The following is a 16,627-nucleotide window of genomic DNA, read 5'->3' as shown; positions in this document are numbered from 1 at the left end:
AGGAGAACAGAAATGTCATTCAGCATAACTGTACTCAGTTACAGGTGAGCCATTATGTTGTCTAGGAAATGGGTAAGCTATACCTGCATTTTGACCTGGTTGATAACAGCATGATGATGATAAAAACAGAGCAGCAGTACAAAATACTGTTAAGAATATGCTGACAAGGAAATATAAAATTTAAACACCTCAGCGTATCTTCTAATGTATAGGAAGAGAGGTAAAAAACAAAGCAATCAAGCTGGATTACACTGACAGGGGACTATTTATTAGATTTGGCCCTAATAAGAATTTTCTGAATTATTGTGAATTATCAAATACACAAAGAAAAAATAAGAATCCACTCTATTCCATACTGCAAAACAGAATGATAGTAGATTTTAAGCTCAAAAATCATGATTAAGATCCTTCTTTAGGAGTTCCCGTCGTGGCGCAGTGGTTAACGAATCCGACTAGGAACCATGAGGTTGCGGGTTCGGTCCCTGCCCTTGCTCAGTGGGTTAACGATCAGGGGTTGCCATGAGCTGTGGTGTAGGTTGCAGACGTGGCGTGTAGGTTGCAGACGCGGCTCGGATCCCGCATTGCTGTGGCTCTGGCGTAGGCTAGTGGCTACAGCTCCAATTCGACCCCTAGCCTGGGAACCTCCATATGCCGAGGGAGCGGCCCAAGAAATAGCAAAAAGACAAAAAAAAAAAAAAAAAAAGATCCCTCTTTAGAAACTAGTAAATTGGGACTCAAATTGTTGATAATTTCTGCTAGATTTTGCCTAATAAAATTCATTTATTGTGGAAACTGACAAGTTAGGGAACCAGCATCATAAATTTGATGTCATGTTCACTTCTAAGAATTCCACAATCCTCAAATAATTCTGTATTATAATCTATGTAATAAGGGATAAAGGTAAGTTAGTTTATTAACATTTAAAATATTAGCCATAATTTTTTTTATAAAAACCTCTTCACTAAAATTCTTCCGTACAAATGAAAATCACCAGTTAATAAAATTTAAAATATTCTTAGCAGGTGATTATTAATTGGAATGCATATAATAGCTTATTCCAGTTGTTTGGATAAATCTAAGGAAAATGAGGAGCATCACTAACTTTCCAGGGTTTGAAAAACAGCAGGATCTTCTTACATGTTCAAGTAGAAACAAAACATGACTGGTCGCAGGAACACTGATCCCTTCTCCACTGTTTATAACCCTCTATAAAATCATTTGTATTTCTAAAGACTTGACTATCAATGTGTTGTTTTAAAATAAACTTAATTGAGCTTCAGAGGTGTAATAAAAGTGAGTCAAGATAGCTAGAGAAAGATTATCACTGCATTAGCAACATTTATGCCCACACTTTCTATATACTGAAATGTCTCTGGTAGTTGTAAATAGTATGGAAGAGTTGTCATGCTATATAATAAAAAATACAAAGCCAAAGAGTAAGAAATATTCATCTGTTATTTATGCAGCTTAGTTCAAACATTCATTAACTTCATGAATTAATGAATTAATATCACTCTATGCATTTTACAAGAGAAAATTAAAAAAAACAAACATTTGAAAAGTTTCAAACAAATCAAAATAAAAAATACACAAAATGTTCTTACAGCTATACTATTGTTCATAAAAATACTAAATAAAATGTATAATTCCAGTTAAAATTAAACATATCACATATTTCACCAAACTATATATCTCAAATGAAAGTAAGATGTGAATTGAATATCAAAGCACAACTCCTCTGAAGTCTAAAAGTTTAAAAAAGGTAACTGGAAACTTCAGCATTTTTTTCTTATATCCCTGCACACTTTTTTTTTGTCTTTTTAAGGCCGCACCCATGGCACATAGAGGTTCCCAGGCTAGGGGTCTAGTAGGAGCTGTAGCCGCCAGCCTACACCACAGCCACAGCAACACGGGATCTGAGCCGCGTCTGTGACCTACACCACAGCTCACGACAAGGCCAGATCCTTAACCCACTGAGTGAGGCCAGGGATCTAACCTGCAACCTCCTGGTTCCTAGTCAGATTCGTTTCCAATGCACCACGATGGGAACTCCATCACTGCACACTTTTTAACTAAAAATGAACAACACTTTCACTTGCCATTTTCAAAACATAAACACCAGACAGTCCTCACCCCTCTCCCTAAAACATACATCCTAATAGTATATAGTAAATTAGCCTTTACACACACAACCACAGACTCAAGAGTGACATATTACATACAAATTTTCAGAAAGGGTAAAAATAATATTTCTTATACTTTCAAAAGAAGGGCCAAATATGTATGTTATTTTAGAATTTATAATCTGTAATTTTCACAAAAATTATAGTCATTCTCCAAGTAGGTAACCTGTCCCTTTCTGCCATGATACTTCCCTTTGAAAAGGAAACAAGACAAACTACTTCATCTAAGAACAAATGTGTATGAATATAAGGAAGTATTTAGTATTATGGTAGAATATAAAATTTAAATGTTTGAAAATTCAAGTATTTAAAAAGTATAGTGAAAAGATTTTCTATGAACTAAAATCTTAGGGTTTATTGAAAAATAACAATATTTTATTTCACTTGGATGATCCAATTTTTGACTTTTCAGTTATAAAATATGGGAAGAATTAAAAGTCATGATAATTTACCTTTAAATTTAAGAATACACTGTCAGTTGGGAGGGGAAACTCAATTTATTACTGTATTGTTACTGATATTAATTTGGCAGATCTGTCTAAACAGATTTAAGTCATAGGTCTATTTACTTTTTCCCATATATTCAGAAATCATGACAACAAAATGATTTTTAATTAACATTTTCATTGGTTCCCCCTAAATTTGAACATTTGACAAAAATGTTAATAGTTTCCCAAAATTGTCATCATTCTTCTAACACTTACCAGTATTATAATGATACTGCATCTGTTACAAGTTTAACACTGAAATAACAACAAGACTGTTTTAACTCAATTATTAGCAATTTATGTCTTATTAAAGACTCACTTCTTTTGGCCCAGATTTATTTTTCTTTAGATCTTAGGATCTGAGCCATCTAGGTACCTCATTCACAAGGTAGATGTTACCTGTACATCTTACATAGTCTTACTGGTAAATAAATCATTTCAAACTGTTTATCGTTGTGTTTGGCATTAATCGACTTTTTTTTCCCACTTAAAGAACATTACTGATCATACAAACCAACATGACCATTGCTCTGTCTCAGACCTGAGATGTAGATTACAAATATTTGCTTCAGAGTAAATAAGTACCACGCAAGAAAAATGTAAATCATCAATTACTTTTGACCAATAATTGGCAGCTTGTTATTAACTTGGAAATGTAACTGTACCAAAGCAGTACAAAAACCCAGTAAAGTAGTTTGTTGAGGGCTCTATTTTTAGATATTCCACTGTAAAAATTGCCATTAAGTGATACAGAGATCGTAAGGGGCTTAGAAAGGAAGGTTAAAAAAAAGCAAAATAAATAAGTAAATAAATAAAACAAGCATTTAGAAGCAAGCAACACATGCAGAACAAGCAAGAGATTAGTTTACATGAAGAAGAGGCAACTTACATGGCTGTTGAGAAGAGAGCTTCTGTGAGTGGACAGACCGTCAGACTTTTGCAGCGTCTCAATCGCCATTTCAATCTGATAATAGATGTCATTAAAAAAAGGGCTCAAGACAAGATAGTAATAAAAGGCTCACCAGAGAATTTTTGATAGATTCTTTAAAGTTCAATTTCTTTTTCAATGGTGGCTAATGAATAGCTTTCACTAAATGTGTATTTCCCCCATCCCCCAACCACAGAGAATAACATAAAAATAGCCCCACTAATAATAAGCTCAGCCACAAAAGTAAACCTTGTTGAATATTCTGCAATTATAATCAGAATGGAGACCTGAGGAGCAGGAATCCCCGTGAATTTTTCCAGTTAAAAGAAAACATTCTTGACTTGCATAGCTCAAGATGTGGGATAGTAACCACTCTTTTTCTAAAGAGTCTCCAACCTAAAGAATATTTAATATTTGTTCTATTCTATAACAAAAGATGAATACTGCAGATTCTATTAACATGCATTATTATTTTAATGCAAATGTACAAAGACTTCTTCATTAGTGATCAAAAGCTACTAAATCTATCCATCCCTCTCTTAACCCTAAATTAAAATTTGGAAGTAGAGGCTCATTAGTATGAACAAACTTTAAGTTGTAATCATGGTCCCTACATTTTATTTTAAGATATGGTGGTGAGGCAGAGCTATTAGAAATGATAGCAGAAATGGAATGTAGAAGAGAAAAGAATTCAGAGCCAACAAAGGAAAGAGACAACCACAGAAACAGTTTTATTCCAGGTAATTCAGCATATCATGAGCAATCATAACATCTTAATTAAGTAGTAAGTGCCAATAATAAATGAAATGCACTCTTGATAACCCCACATTTAATGATAACTATCTCTCAGCTTCTAGCACTATGGCACATACTGTAAGATCAGTTTCCAAACACCCTGTATTTGATTACTGGATTCTATTAACAATATTAACTAAACCTAAATTAAAATATCACACTATTTAAGAAAAAATCATTATTTTTATTTTTGCTATCTAATCAAATCAATACGCACATAAGCACTTATAAAAATATTTCATGCTTTCAAACATAGAAAACTTATATTTTATGTTGGCTATGGAAATTAATGATGCCTTGAGACTGGCTGCCTTCCCCAACCAAAAAACAGAAAGAAAAAGATGAATGACAAAATCCATAGCAGAGCAAAATCTTTTTTTTTTTTTCCTTTCAGGTTTCCAATTTTTATGCTGAAACACCTTATATGTAACATTCAGTCTCAATTATGTTAACATTAAATTTAATTTTCTTGGGAATTAGTAGGTTTAATTTTATATTTCCCCATTTTACTAGTTATTCATCCATAGAGTTAATAAAATGTAATAGAAGAATGATACAGTACTAATTAAAGAAAAATACTCAACATATATATTAAAATAATTCATAATACAATTTATTAAATTGTTAAATTTTTTTAGATCGTAAAACTTAGTAAACTGGTTTCTGAAACACTTCCTGCCAGATGGAATGTTAATGCAGTTCATCATTATACTTCAAAATAAACTGAAGAAGATGAAAAAAAATTACAGAAAGAGTAATGTAAATGTAATGAGTAAACAAGCATTTTACCAAAATGTTAAACTGCAAAACTATAAAGGACTTCAGTATTACATCTCTTAAAAGGTATCAATAAGTGCTATTTTCAGAGAGAAAACATATCAAAAGACAGCTGCAAAGTCTCATCCTCATGTGACTTTAAATTACTTCTAGGAAGAATTTGCTCAAAACTAATTTGCTGTAATGTCTGCATTTTCTTTAAAGTTTGAGTGTGAAAGATTTGCAGTTAGATTTTGGTCTACCTAAATCTATTTTATTTTTAAATGATCTGTATCTTGTGATTTTTAGATGTGGTTTAGATGAAGGTAAAAAAATATCAAAAATAAAACAGCTGAGCAATAATGAGGGAGAAATCCACATCTAGGTTTGTTAATCAGTAATTTTCTTTATGACTAAAGGATTCATGGTGGCTGTTTTTGACAACTAAAAGTCAATATGATAAATAAACATTTTCCATTTTCTTCCTAAATGAATTGAGCTTTAGACTGTGAGTATACCTTAGCTTTGGGGGGAAAATCAATTCTCTGAATTGGTACAGCATACAGTACAGGTACAGCACCTAGCTGTCTCTTACGAAACAATCATCCTAGTACTGAGCTGACAACAGTACACATAACCACTCCATGATTATCGAGTGCTAGGATACATGGGGCTTGGGAGTTTAGGCTGGTTCACGATGATCCTGGACTATTGCCTCATAATCAGATAAGAAACTATGGCAACTCCTCTGAGATCAAATAGTGGGATGCTCCATTTGAGACGAGATGTTCAGCCTGGAAGACAGGCTTAGAGCATTAAGTGAGATTATCGAAGTGAGTGAGACTTAGAAACTCCCTATCTGAAAGATCAGGTAAGAAATTGACATCCATACCAGCCACAATGGGAACATGAATTCTTAGAAAAATCAGTATTTTCTCGAAGATTAAAAAAAAAAGATCCTTAGCAATCAATATACTTGGAATTAATGAAAATCCTCAAATTCACCAGCTAAACCAGAATTTCCATGAGAAAGGGTGATTATCAGTCAAAAAGAGAAATCCTTGGTCCAGGGCTCCTGCAGAAACATTTTCGGAGTACTGGAAGACCTCTGGGGCAGAAAAGTGAAAGAGATCAATGAAAAATTTTCTAGCTATAGGAACTGTAAGTGTGAGACCACCAGCATCAGATACTACCTGGACAGAATGCCTGACAAAGTCTGAAGAGTCAGAGCTCAGGTAATGTGGAGAGCTTCCTACCCGCATAGGCCAGGTTTCTTTCTGGCCACACATTAGCAGGAAGACAAAAGACCTCTTTGCACTGTGCCACATGTCAAGGCTGTATGAAGCATAATTTGAAAAATCAGACCTGGTTGGAGTACTTGCTGAGAGTAGTTTACAAAGAAGACTCTTCAGAGAAACTTAGAGAGTACAGAGACACCCATGAGTGAAGCTTAATTTGGGTGAAGAAGAGAGGAAGGTAACCCTAGTTGCTAAAAGAAAACAATGTTTGGGCTTGTTTCACCAGTTAGGAATCAGAGAATTAAGGTAAATACAAGTGTGACTCTGCTCGTCCAACCAAACACTGAATTCTCAAAAGACAGAATCCCAGGGAATGATGTAAGTGGTTTCCCTCATTTGGGCAAAAGGGTCTCCATACTAAGCATGGAGCGCTAGTTAAAGACTGTGCCAACTATTGTTCTTTTGGAACAGAAAGTAGCATGGTCACAAGTACAGTAAAAATATGACCACACTGTAACATCAGACCTTAGCTCTTGTATGGTGGATTGAATTCAAGGAAAAAAATACATAGGCTCTATAAGGCCAAAAAAAACTCTATTTGTTTTCAGTATAGGAAGTATGGACATCTATGGCGGACTGTAGCAGTGAAGGAAATCTTCCATTTTTTTCCTCAGGAATTAGGATCAGAAATTCAATAGAGGCCAGGGAGAAGTTATATTTCATATCTAGGAGAGAAAAAAAAAAGTTCAATGGAGCCCCTACAAAGTTACAACAAACCCTCTAGGAAGGACCTGAAGGGGATAGGGCATATATTACCTGATGGGGGGGAGAGAGACGCAATATGATAAATATGTGGTCTAAAACTCAGGCTGCAAACTCTTGGGTTGTTGAAATGCTAATGCTTCCATGTTGGAATCAAGGGACAGGTAGAGAGTCTCCAAGAACTTAGGGTGGCAGAAGCTTGTGAACAGATACCCAACCAAGAATCAGTGTCCCAAAAAGGACTGCAAAAAAAAAAGTCACACCCAAGCTCTTAGGAAAAGAGGATGGGAAATCAGAGAAGAAGGGCCAAATGATGTATGGAAGTCCAGTAAATATTGTGTTTATATTCTCTTTTCCCAAGCTGAAAGAAGAGGATCAATATTCTACCTTTACTAAGGCAGCAAATATTTTTAAAGAGAAAAAAATGTAACAAGAAAAATTATTTCCCTATTATTTATATATAATTCCCCATCATTATTTATATTGGTACTTATAGTTGCCCATTGTCCTTTAAGGAAGGGGGTATTTGTCATAGGATGGCCACTTATTTTGCAGTGTTGCTACCAGGCTTAAGTGCTCTGCTGAAGGGTTGAGAGGTGTGAGGAGACAGGGATCTGGGAAGACCAGAGGTGAATGCTCACTGGCAGAATGAATGTACAGACTAAGGAAGATAGGTGATGCAAAGAGGCTTTGAGGGACTGTGTTCTGGAGAGTGTGATGCTAAACCATAAGCTGTTTCCTCCTCAAAATCTTCAGAAAAATCGATGCCACTCATAGATACTTCAAGTGCAGCAAATCAAGACTGGCTGGAGCATGGGATTCATTAAAGGGCAGCCGATTATGTCAAAAAGGCAGGGGAATGTGGAGAGGTGCTGAGTCTTTTGCATGAGTTATGTCGGGCAAAAAGAAGGCTCCTCTGTTCAGGTGATTTATATATACATTTATGAACATCTATGCGATGGCCCAAAAAGAATATATGTGGATAATTTCTCTTAATGTAAATATCGACCAATTACACACCAATAAGACAGGAGGAAAAAGAACAATTATATCATCTTACTCATTGTCTTTATAGGTCAAGGCATATTCTCTTGAGCCTGAAATGGCTTTTTAATCATTTTTAAAGACTAAAGGTCAAGATTGATATATTCAACTACCACTATAATTAAAATTGGTCTCATGGTAGAAATTATTTCCTTTCTATACTGTTTAAAAAAGTGATTTAAAAATAGAAGTAATACTATAATGCTTTATGATTTATAAAGCCCTTTTCCATTAATTCTCATTAGATCATCACAACTTTGTGAAATAGCAAAGGCAAGCAATATTACCTCCTCACAGATTAGAAAATCAAGACTCTCTGGGACTGAGGTATACTTTCTTGAGATTACATAGGTATTAACTATGAGATTGGAATCCAAGATTTATCGCTCTAAGTTCCACATTATTTCCATTTTATACAAATATAACATGAATATAAATCAAATGGAAATATCTAAAATTGCTTTAATGAAACTATCTTCTGAGGATTGGCTTAAAAATTAAAATCTGCTAAATGAGTTACTGTTAAAAGATTTATTTTCTAATAGGAAAGGGTTTAAATATGGTGAATAAACGTTACTTGAAAATGATTCCAAAGTGACCTAATTACAAAGCAACAAAAAGTTTTGAATGGATAAATTTTACTGATCATAAAAAGTTATATAATGAATATATCTTCCTATTAATACAGGTTATTCTGTTAATCTCAGCAGTTCAATACTTTCTTAGAGAAAGAGCATTTCTGTTTTCTTGTAAAAGAATGGTAAATTCTTCAGAGAAACCCAATGAAGAAGACATAGTTAAGAGTAGAAATTTCCTCTGGGGTAATTTCTCTCCTGAACTCTAAGACTTTACATTTTGCTTGTATTTGAGATCAAGTAAGATGGAAATATTGCTACTTGGTGGCTTGTTCAGAAAGAGTATCTGTGATTGCTGACATGAACATGTGACCACTGCCCTTATACTTGTTAGAAATGACCACCTCCTAAGTGTGTTTTGGGTAGTAGGGGACTTCCAACAGGAAGTACATCAACCAGGAACACAAAGAAAAACCATTTTTGCTTTACATTAGTCTACATAATCACTACAACACTGGATTTTTGTTTGTTTGTTTTTGTTTTTTGCTTTTTAGGGCCACACTTGTGGCATATGGAGGTTCCCAGGCTAGGGGTCAAATTGGAGCTACAGCTGCAGGCCTATACCACAGCCACAGCAACGTGGGATCTGAGCCACATCTGTGACCTACACCACAGCTCAGGGCAATGCTGGATCCTTAACCCACTGAGCGAGGCGAGGAATCAAACCTGCAACCTCATGGTTACTAGTTGGGAACTCCACAACACATGTTTCCTGTTTTTGTTTTTGTTTTTCCCCCAACTCTGGTCCTAGACACTTGTTAGAATCATCTCGGCACTTGTAAGAATCATTAGGGCACAAACAAACAAACAAAAAAAAACGGAGATTGCATGCATTGTGTGTGTGTGTGTGTGTGTGTGTGTGCATATACATATATATGCAACTAATGTTGCATTCTAATGTTTCGATCTCTTCAATTTGTCCAAAGCAGCACTTTTCAGAATGTAAGGTTTACACATTAGTAGTTTATGAAATCAATTACCCAGGCTGGTGTTTTTTAAAAATTAAAGAAATCAATAAAGTATAAAATACTCAGATGTTCTGCCACACAGGATGGGTAAGTATTGTTTCCTGGAACTTGGTTGCAAGTCCTCTATATAGGAATGGATATATGTATGGTTATATTATGTGTGTGAGTACTCAGCCACAATTAAAGGTGATTTCTTATTGTAGATTGTGGCCCCCAAACTTGAATGCTCTGCACTAAGCAATGGGATCAGTTCCTTTCTTAATTGGATACCTCTAAGAATCTACAGGTCTGTTGGGCCCAGTTGTCCTTGTAATGCAGATAGAAACAGCCCCCTGAGGCCAAAGCTGTGACAGTGATAGTGCTTTGTAAGTTGTACATTTGAGTGATAGAGAAATCAACTTGTGAACATGTCACTCCACAGCAATATTGAAAAGAAGCCTAAGTGTGAGAGATTCAGGACAGGTTGTTCCTTACCTCTTAAAAAAAATTAAAAATACCCAGAAAACACACCTAGCCAGCTTTGCTTGTCATCTCCTCTTGAACTAGAAAGTAGCTAAGACAAAATATTAACGTTATAGCATTTATAGCAAAGAAGTTGTAAGTCTTGCAAATGTTTAACTACATGGAATATTTTTTAGTCACTGATAATTTTAAGACATCTAGAGAAAAAAAAATTATTATGCTTTCAACATGAAGTTTGGCAATTTTGTACCACCTATTTTGAAATATTTCTAAGGAAAAAAAAATTTAGAGAAGAAACTGGCACGAATTGATTGTGTTCTGAAAACATTTGGTTAAACTTGATGATCTGAAACCAAGACTGCTGTATTGGGCCTCCTCTGATCACTCTGTACAGCCCACATCCCTCCACCCTCTGCAGGACTCTATGAGACTGGCATCACTGGTGTGTGACAATAAAAGCATTTTTGAGATAACAACGGCATAAGCAGTCGGGCTACAGTTACCCTTCAGGAATCTGTGGGTTACAGTTCAGTGATAGGATTTAAGGCAGAGTTTAAGTTTTCAAATGTAAGAGTTCAAATTTGCCTTTTGCAGATTATTCTGAGTACTAAGAACATTTTCACTTTGTATTTAGTTTAATCACTGATACAGAGGTTTTCTCAACTTGTGATTCTGGATCAGTATTATCAGAATCACCTGGTGCTATCAAGAAATGCAAATCTCAGGTCCCTCTCTGCACCAAATCAAAAATCCTTGGGGTGGGGTCCAGCGATGCATTTAACTGATGCTCGAGACAATGTACACTCAAGTTTAAGGAACAATGTACTAAAACATGACGAGATATTTCTTCTTTGCTAGAATCAGAATGTAATGAATACTTCTGGGAGAACAAGCAGGGAGGTAGAGTGCATCCTTATAATGCTAGTAACTTCATTTAAAGAATAATTTTAAAGTTTAAATATTATTTGTTTTTTGATTCTTTTTCATTCTCTCATTATCCAATCTCACCCAACCTACAGGCAATTCTGTAATTTATATTGTAACATAATCAGAAGATAAGCACAATTTTGGTGAATCTAAAATTAATCAATTTACAACATAATGTGGTGATAAAGAAAATGAAACTAACCACTTAAAAGAAGTTTGGGGGCTATTTGTGGATTTCCATTTTTGCCTTGGAGGGTTAGGTACATTTCAGTGATGGAAATAGCTCAATCACCCTTATTGTAAACCTTTATATTCACAGAAACACAGTGCCTGGTCAATAGTAATGGCTCAATAAATGTTTGAGAGAGTGAGTGATTAAAGAGAATAATTCAGACTCTAAGTACATGAATTCTAATACCAAAATGTTGAATAATAAGGATGCCTCTAGAAATCATTACAAAACTTAATGTGTGTTTTCATTCTCTAAACTTTCAACCATCTAATAAAAGGAGAACGTTTTCTAAAACCTAGGATCAAAGTTTAATTTCCAGAATGATACCTCCTAGACATTCTTTATACTGGATGCTAAAGAAAGGGTTGTTTCAGTTACATGCATTCTGGGAGCATGACCAGATAGACACACCTTAAAATCACTAAGAACTTGCCTGATAGATTTTTTAAAAAATCACTTTTTTTTGAATAGATAATATATTCACATGCCTCCCACCCTTTTTTCTTTCAAGCATTCTTCTAGAGATACCTTTGTACTTATATAAGTGTATACACATGTGTGTTTTTATTTAAACACATGCACAGACATACACATCTCTTTGCTTTTTCCCTTAAGAATATTGGAGATCTTTCCTCTACCTATCTATCCATCCATCTGTCTCCCTGTTTACATAAATACACACACACACACACACACACACACACTCACATACATACACACACCACTTCACTCTTTTTAATGGTTGCATAAAATTCCACTGAATGGACAAATGCACAAAAACATATTTAACTATTTCTCTGTTGTTCAACAATTAGACTTCTTCCAATCTTTTACTAACATAAATAATTCTACGATGAATATAGTTGTTTAGAGAGCATTTCACATATCTAAGCATATTATCGGTAGGTTAAATTCCTAGAAGTAGTCTGAGTCAAAGGATATGTGTATTTTAAATTTTGATAAAAATTTCCATGTTGTTCTCCAACCTTGTGCCAATTTTGATTCCTATGACCAATGAAAGAGACTGCCTGTTTCTTTACACCTTTGCCAAGGCTTACTAATTCTTTAGTTTTACCTTGTGAGAAATGAAAAATGGTATCGCTTTTTAGTTTATTTTTCATTTCCTCTTCAATGGACCGCTTGTTCAAATGCTTTCCTCATTTTTGGTCTTTTTTTTGTTTGTTTCTGAAGAATTTATAGGAATAGTCTATACATCAAATTTATGTTTTGAATATAATGTTTCAAAACTTTACAGGAGGTTATTGTTTCACTTTTGCCTTTGCTGTGGTTTCTGTCATATGGAATGTTTTTACTTTTACATAGTGCTTATATCAATGAATTTTTTTGCCGCTTCTGAATTTTATATCATGCTACCCCACAATAAGAGAATAATAATAAAATACATTTTTCCACCCAAGTGAAATTAATTTTAATTTTTAACGTTTTGCCTTTTGTCTTTTTAGGGCCACACCTGTGGCATATGGAGGTTCCCAGGTTAGGGATCGAATCAGAGCTACAGCTGCCAGGCTACACCACAGCCACAGCAACGCAGGATCCAAGCTGCACCTGCGACCTACACCACAGCTCACAGTAGTGACAGATCCTTAACCCACTGAGCAGGTCCAGGGATTGAAATCGGGTCCTCATGGATACTAGTTGGGCTCATTAACCATTGAGCCCCAACAGGAACTCCTGAAATCAATTTTTAAATATGAGGTAATGTATGGAACCAATCTGATTTTCTTTTTTAAATAGTTATCCAGTTTTTCCAAATATCATTTATCAATAATTCATCATTTCTCTACTGAAAGGCAATGCCACCTTTATCATACACTATATTCCTACATACATTTGGCCTATTTATGGTCTTTAATACTGGTCTATTCATGTGCCTAAATAATTTTGTTTTAATTATTAATTTTTTTATTTTATTTTTTTTGCCACATCTGTGGCATATAAAAGCTCCTAGGCCAGGGATCAAACCCACACCACAGCAGTGATCTGAGCCACTGCAGTGATAATGCTGGATCCTTAACCCACTGTTCCACAAAGGAACACTTAATTATTAACTTTATATATGTTTGAATAACTGTAGGGATGCTTGTGTCCCATTCCATCCATCATTTTTCCTTTTACAAAATTTTCTTCACTATTCTTTACATAAACAGCCTTCCTTATAAAAGAAAAAAAATCTATTGGTATCTTGATTGGGAGCATATTAAAGTTTTCTGAAGTTAATTTAAGGAGATTTGGCATTCTCATTGTGGCTCAGTGGTAACGAACCTGACTATTATCCATAAGGATGCGGGTTTTTATCCCTGGCCTTGTTCAGTGGGTTAAGGATCCGGCGTTTCTGTGAGCTGTGGTGCAGTTTTCAGATATGGCTTGAATCTGGTGTTGCTATGGCTGTGGAGTAGGCTGGCACTTGTAGCTACAATTCCACTCCTAGACTGGAAACTTCCGTACGCCGCAGGTGCAGCCATAAAATGCAAGGAAGGAAAACTTAGGAAGAATCAGATTGATTGATACTGAAACTTCTTTTTCAATTATTCAAGCTTCTTTTTGTGTCCCTTACAAACTTTAAAATGTTTTATTCAGCAGCTGGATCTTGCATATATATTGTTAGTTTACTGTCTAATATATTTTTAATTTATTGTAAATGATATTTGCTTATATGATTTTCTAACTACTGTTACTTGTGTCTAAAAATGCTATGGAGTTCTTTATACATTAATTTTGTACCTTACAGTTCTTTCATTATTTGTTATAGTTATTCATTTGATTCTCTGTGATTTTTATCAGGTATATAATCATATCATCTGCAAATTCTGACCTTTTTACTTCCTTTCTATTTTTATATTTTATTTCATTTTCTTGTCTAACTGCATCTTTCCTATAACTTTGAAAGCACAATTAAAAATCACATCTTCCTTTTTTACAAGGCAGATGGGAAAGGTTACTAAAACTTATATCTGATAATTTTAAACTAAAGGGGTTAAATTATTTTAACATTCTATAGTCAGATAACAAAATCCCTAACCCATGAAATTTGGGGGCACCAACCATTGTAATTTTAAGAAATCTAGATTTTAAAATAAACCAAATACTTCTGTGGTCAATAAAAAGAACTATAGTTATGTATGCTGAGAAAATGGTAACCAAATCACATACTTTTGGAGGATGAACTCATAACCATGGGAACATGGAAAAATTCCCACTCATTTGAGAATTGGCAATTTGTCATAGGCATTGTGTTGTCTTTTTTCTCATTAAATTAAAAGACATGGGCCAATGGAACAGGCAGTATTAAAATTTATGGGTCTAATACCAACTCATATGTAACTCACAGATGACACTATTTTAATTTGCCACCAATATATTTCATATTTTATCTGGATTAGCTAGTCTCTATGAATTGAATTACTGATTTTTTTCCTTTAAAATCTATAGTAGTTTCAAACTAGGACATTAACTTGCAATTTGATTTATAAATATAAGGATCAAACAAAAATTATCAAACAGGTAACCTGGAACATAGTTTACTTCCATATTTACAAGTAGAATTTATAAACATCATTAAACCTTCCTCTACTAGATTTTGGGTAAAATAGAATGTAGCCATTCCTGGCATGTTGCAACACACCTGTGGTTCTAAAATGCTGTTTCAGTATGAAATAGGTAAAAATTACAATAATTAATTCATTTTGCTTTATAAATTTGGGGGAATCCATCAGCTATGCTCAGGAGGGGCTGATGGCCCGTCATTCTGTTTGTCTTAACCTTCTGGCTTATCAAGATTTCTAGGAGTGTAATGTCTTACAGCCTTAACCATAAAATCATTGCCTCTAGATCTTATCAGCTTTAAGGCTGGAGCAGTGTGAAACTGACTGACAGCTGAATGGAATATAGATGAAGCGATGGAGACTACAAGTCACTCAAAGTCCCATTTTATTAAGTGCTTTGAAAATGAAGTCCCAGAACCTTCAGTCAATTTAGGATTTAGTACAAAAAGCAGAATACTCATGGTACTCTCCCCAGGAAGTTTTATTTGAGGGTTTAAGTTGGTCTAGAGAAAATGGGACACAGGTAAACAGAAAATACTAAGATCATAATGGACATACACACTTCTGACAAAATAAGTGGAGAAAGTAGTCTTGTTTGACTTTCCTTTTTAAATCACTGAGGCAACTGTAAGACTAAGAAAATTATTTAAAATAGAAATTTATTATTTCTATAATATGTAAAATATTTTCACAAACGTCAATTAAATAGAAGTTTTCATCTCACTTGACTCTATTTCTTTTCTACCTCTATATAGCCATAACAAGTAATCCAACATTCTTTTAACCTTTGGTAAGATGGATGGGCAGTTCAGCTCTTTCCAATATTAGCCATTTCCCAATAGTATAAATAAATCCTTCAAGTACTGATATTAAAAGAAAAAAATCCCTGACGCATACTGTTTGGTTGGGGAAAAAAAGCGAGATACAGTATTTTTGTTAACATTTGTTAAAAAAAAAAAAAAAAGCTAATGAGAGGGAAAGAGAGAAATAGAATGTCTCCAGAGTGATACTCAAAGAGCTTGATAACTTTAATTTCCTCTAAGTAGAAGGACTGAGGAACAGGAATAAGAGGAATACCGCATTAGGCACTTTCTTGTGTCTTTTCAATTGTGCAACTTAAGAATGTATAACTAATTCATAGAAGTAAATTAATAAAAACTTTAAAGTAAACAAATAGCCATTGTTATCACTCCAGTAAAAAATAACAAGACAAAATCACTTTATGGAGCACTGAACATTTTTATTTTCTTAGAAAAAGCATTCCCGTGCACTAAATCCATAAATATGTAAACCCAAAGATAAAGAAATAAAAGCATATACAATTCTTAAATGAATTAACTTTTTTAAAATTTTATAAAATAGGCCAAACTTTTACTTATATAGCAGCAGATGGACATTCAGGTTTTTCCACCAAATAAATAATTTACAGTATTTTACATTAATCAAAAGAGGTAGAGAGTGGAACAATATTAACTTCAACTTATTTCCCTTGTGCCCTTTTGTAGGAACTAATATTAGCAAGAGCCACTTAACATATATAATTACTAAATGTATATCCAGAAAAATGGAGAAATTAGCTTTCATATCAGTCTCAAAAATGATTAAGGTAATCTTACTTAGTTATCAGGAAGGAAAAAAACCTCCAT

The 16,627-nt window shown here is 34.2% G+C and overlaps 1 protein-coding gene across 9 annotated transcripts in view; it reads right to left on the bottom strand.

The window, feature by feature from the left end:
• The window catches only part of RFX3 (regulatory factor X3), a 306,963-nt gene that overhangs the window by 84,006 nt on the left and 206,330 nt on the right, over nucleotides 1–16,627 (bottom strand). For 8 of the 9 annotated variants that reach the window (XM_021064186.1, XM_021064169.1, XM_021064230.1 and 5 more), the window contains one exon: nucleotides 3,561–3,635. The exons of the other annotated variant lie outside the window; for it this stretch is intronic. In XM_021064186.1, coding sequence (XP_020919845.1) covers nucleotides 3,561–3,635 — 75 coding nt within the window. The remainder of the gene's footprint in view (nucleotides 1–3,560; nucleotides 3,636–16,627) is intronic. 9 annotated transcript variants of the gene reach the window in all.

Source organism: Sus scrofa, chromosome 1, assembly GCF_000003025.6.
Source record: "Sus scrofa isolate TJ Tabasco breed Duroc chromosome 1, Sscrofa11.1, whole genome shotgun sequence".
NCBI lineage: Eukaryota > Metazoa > Chordata > Mammalia > Artiodactyla > Suidae > Sus > Sus scrofa.
This window is presented reverse-complemented; position numbering and strand designations above follow the sequence as displayed.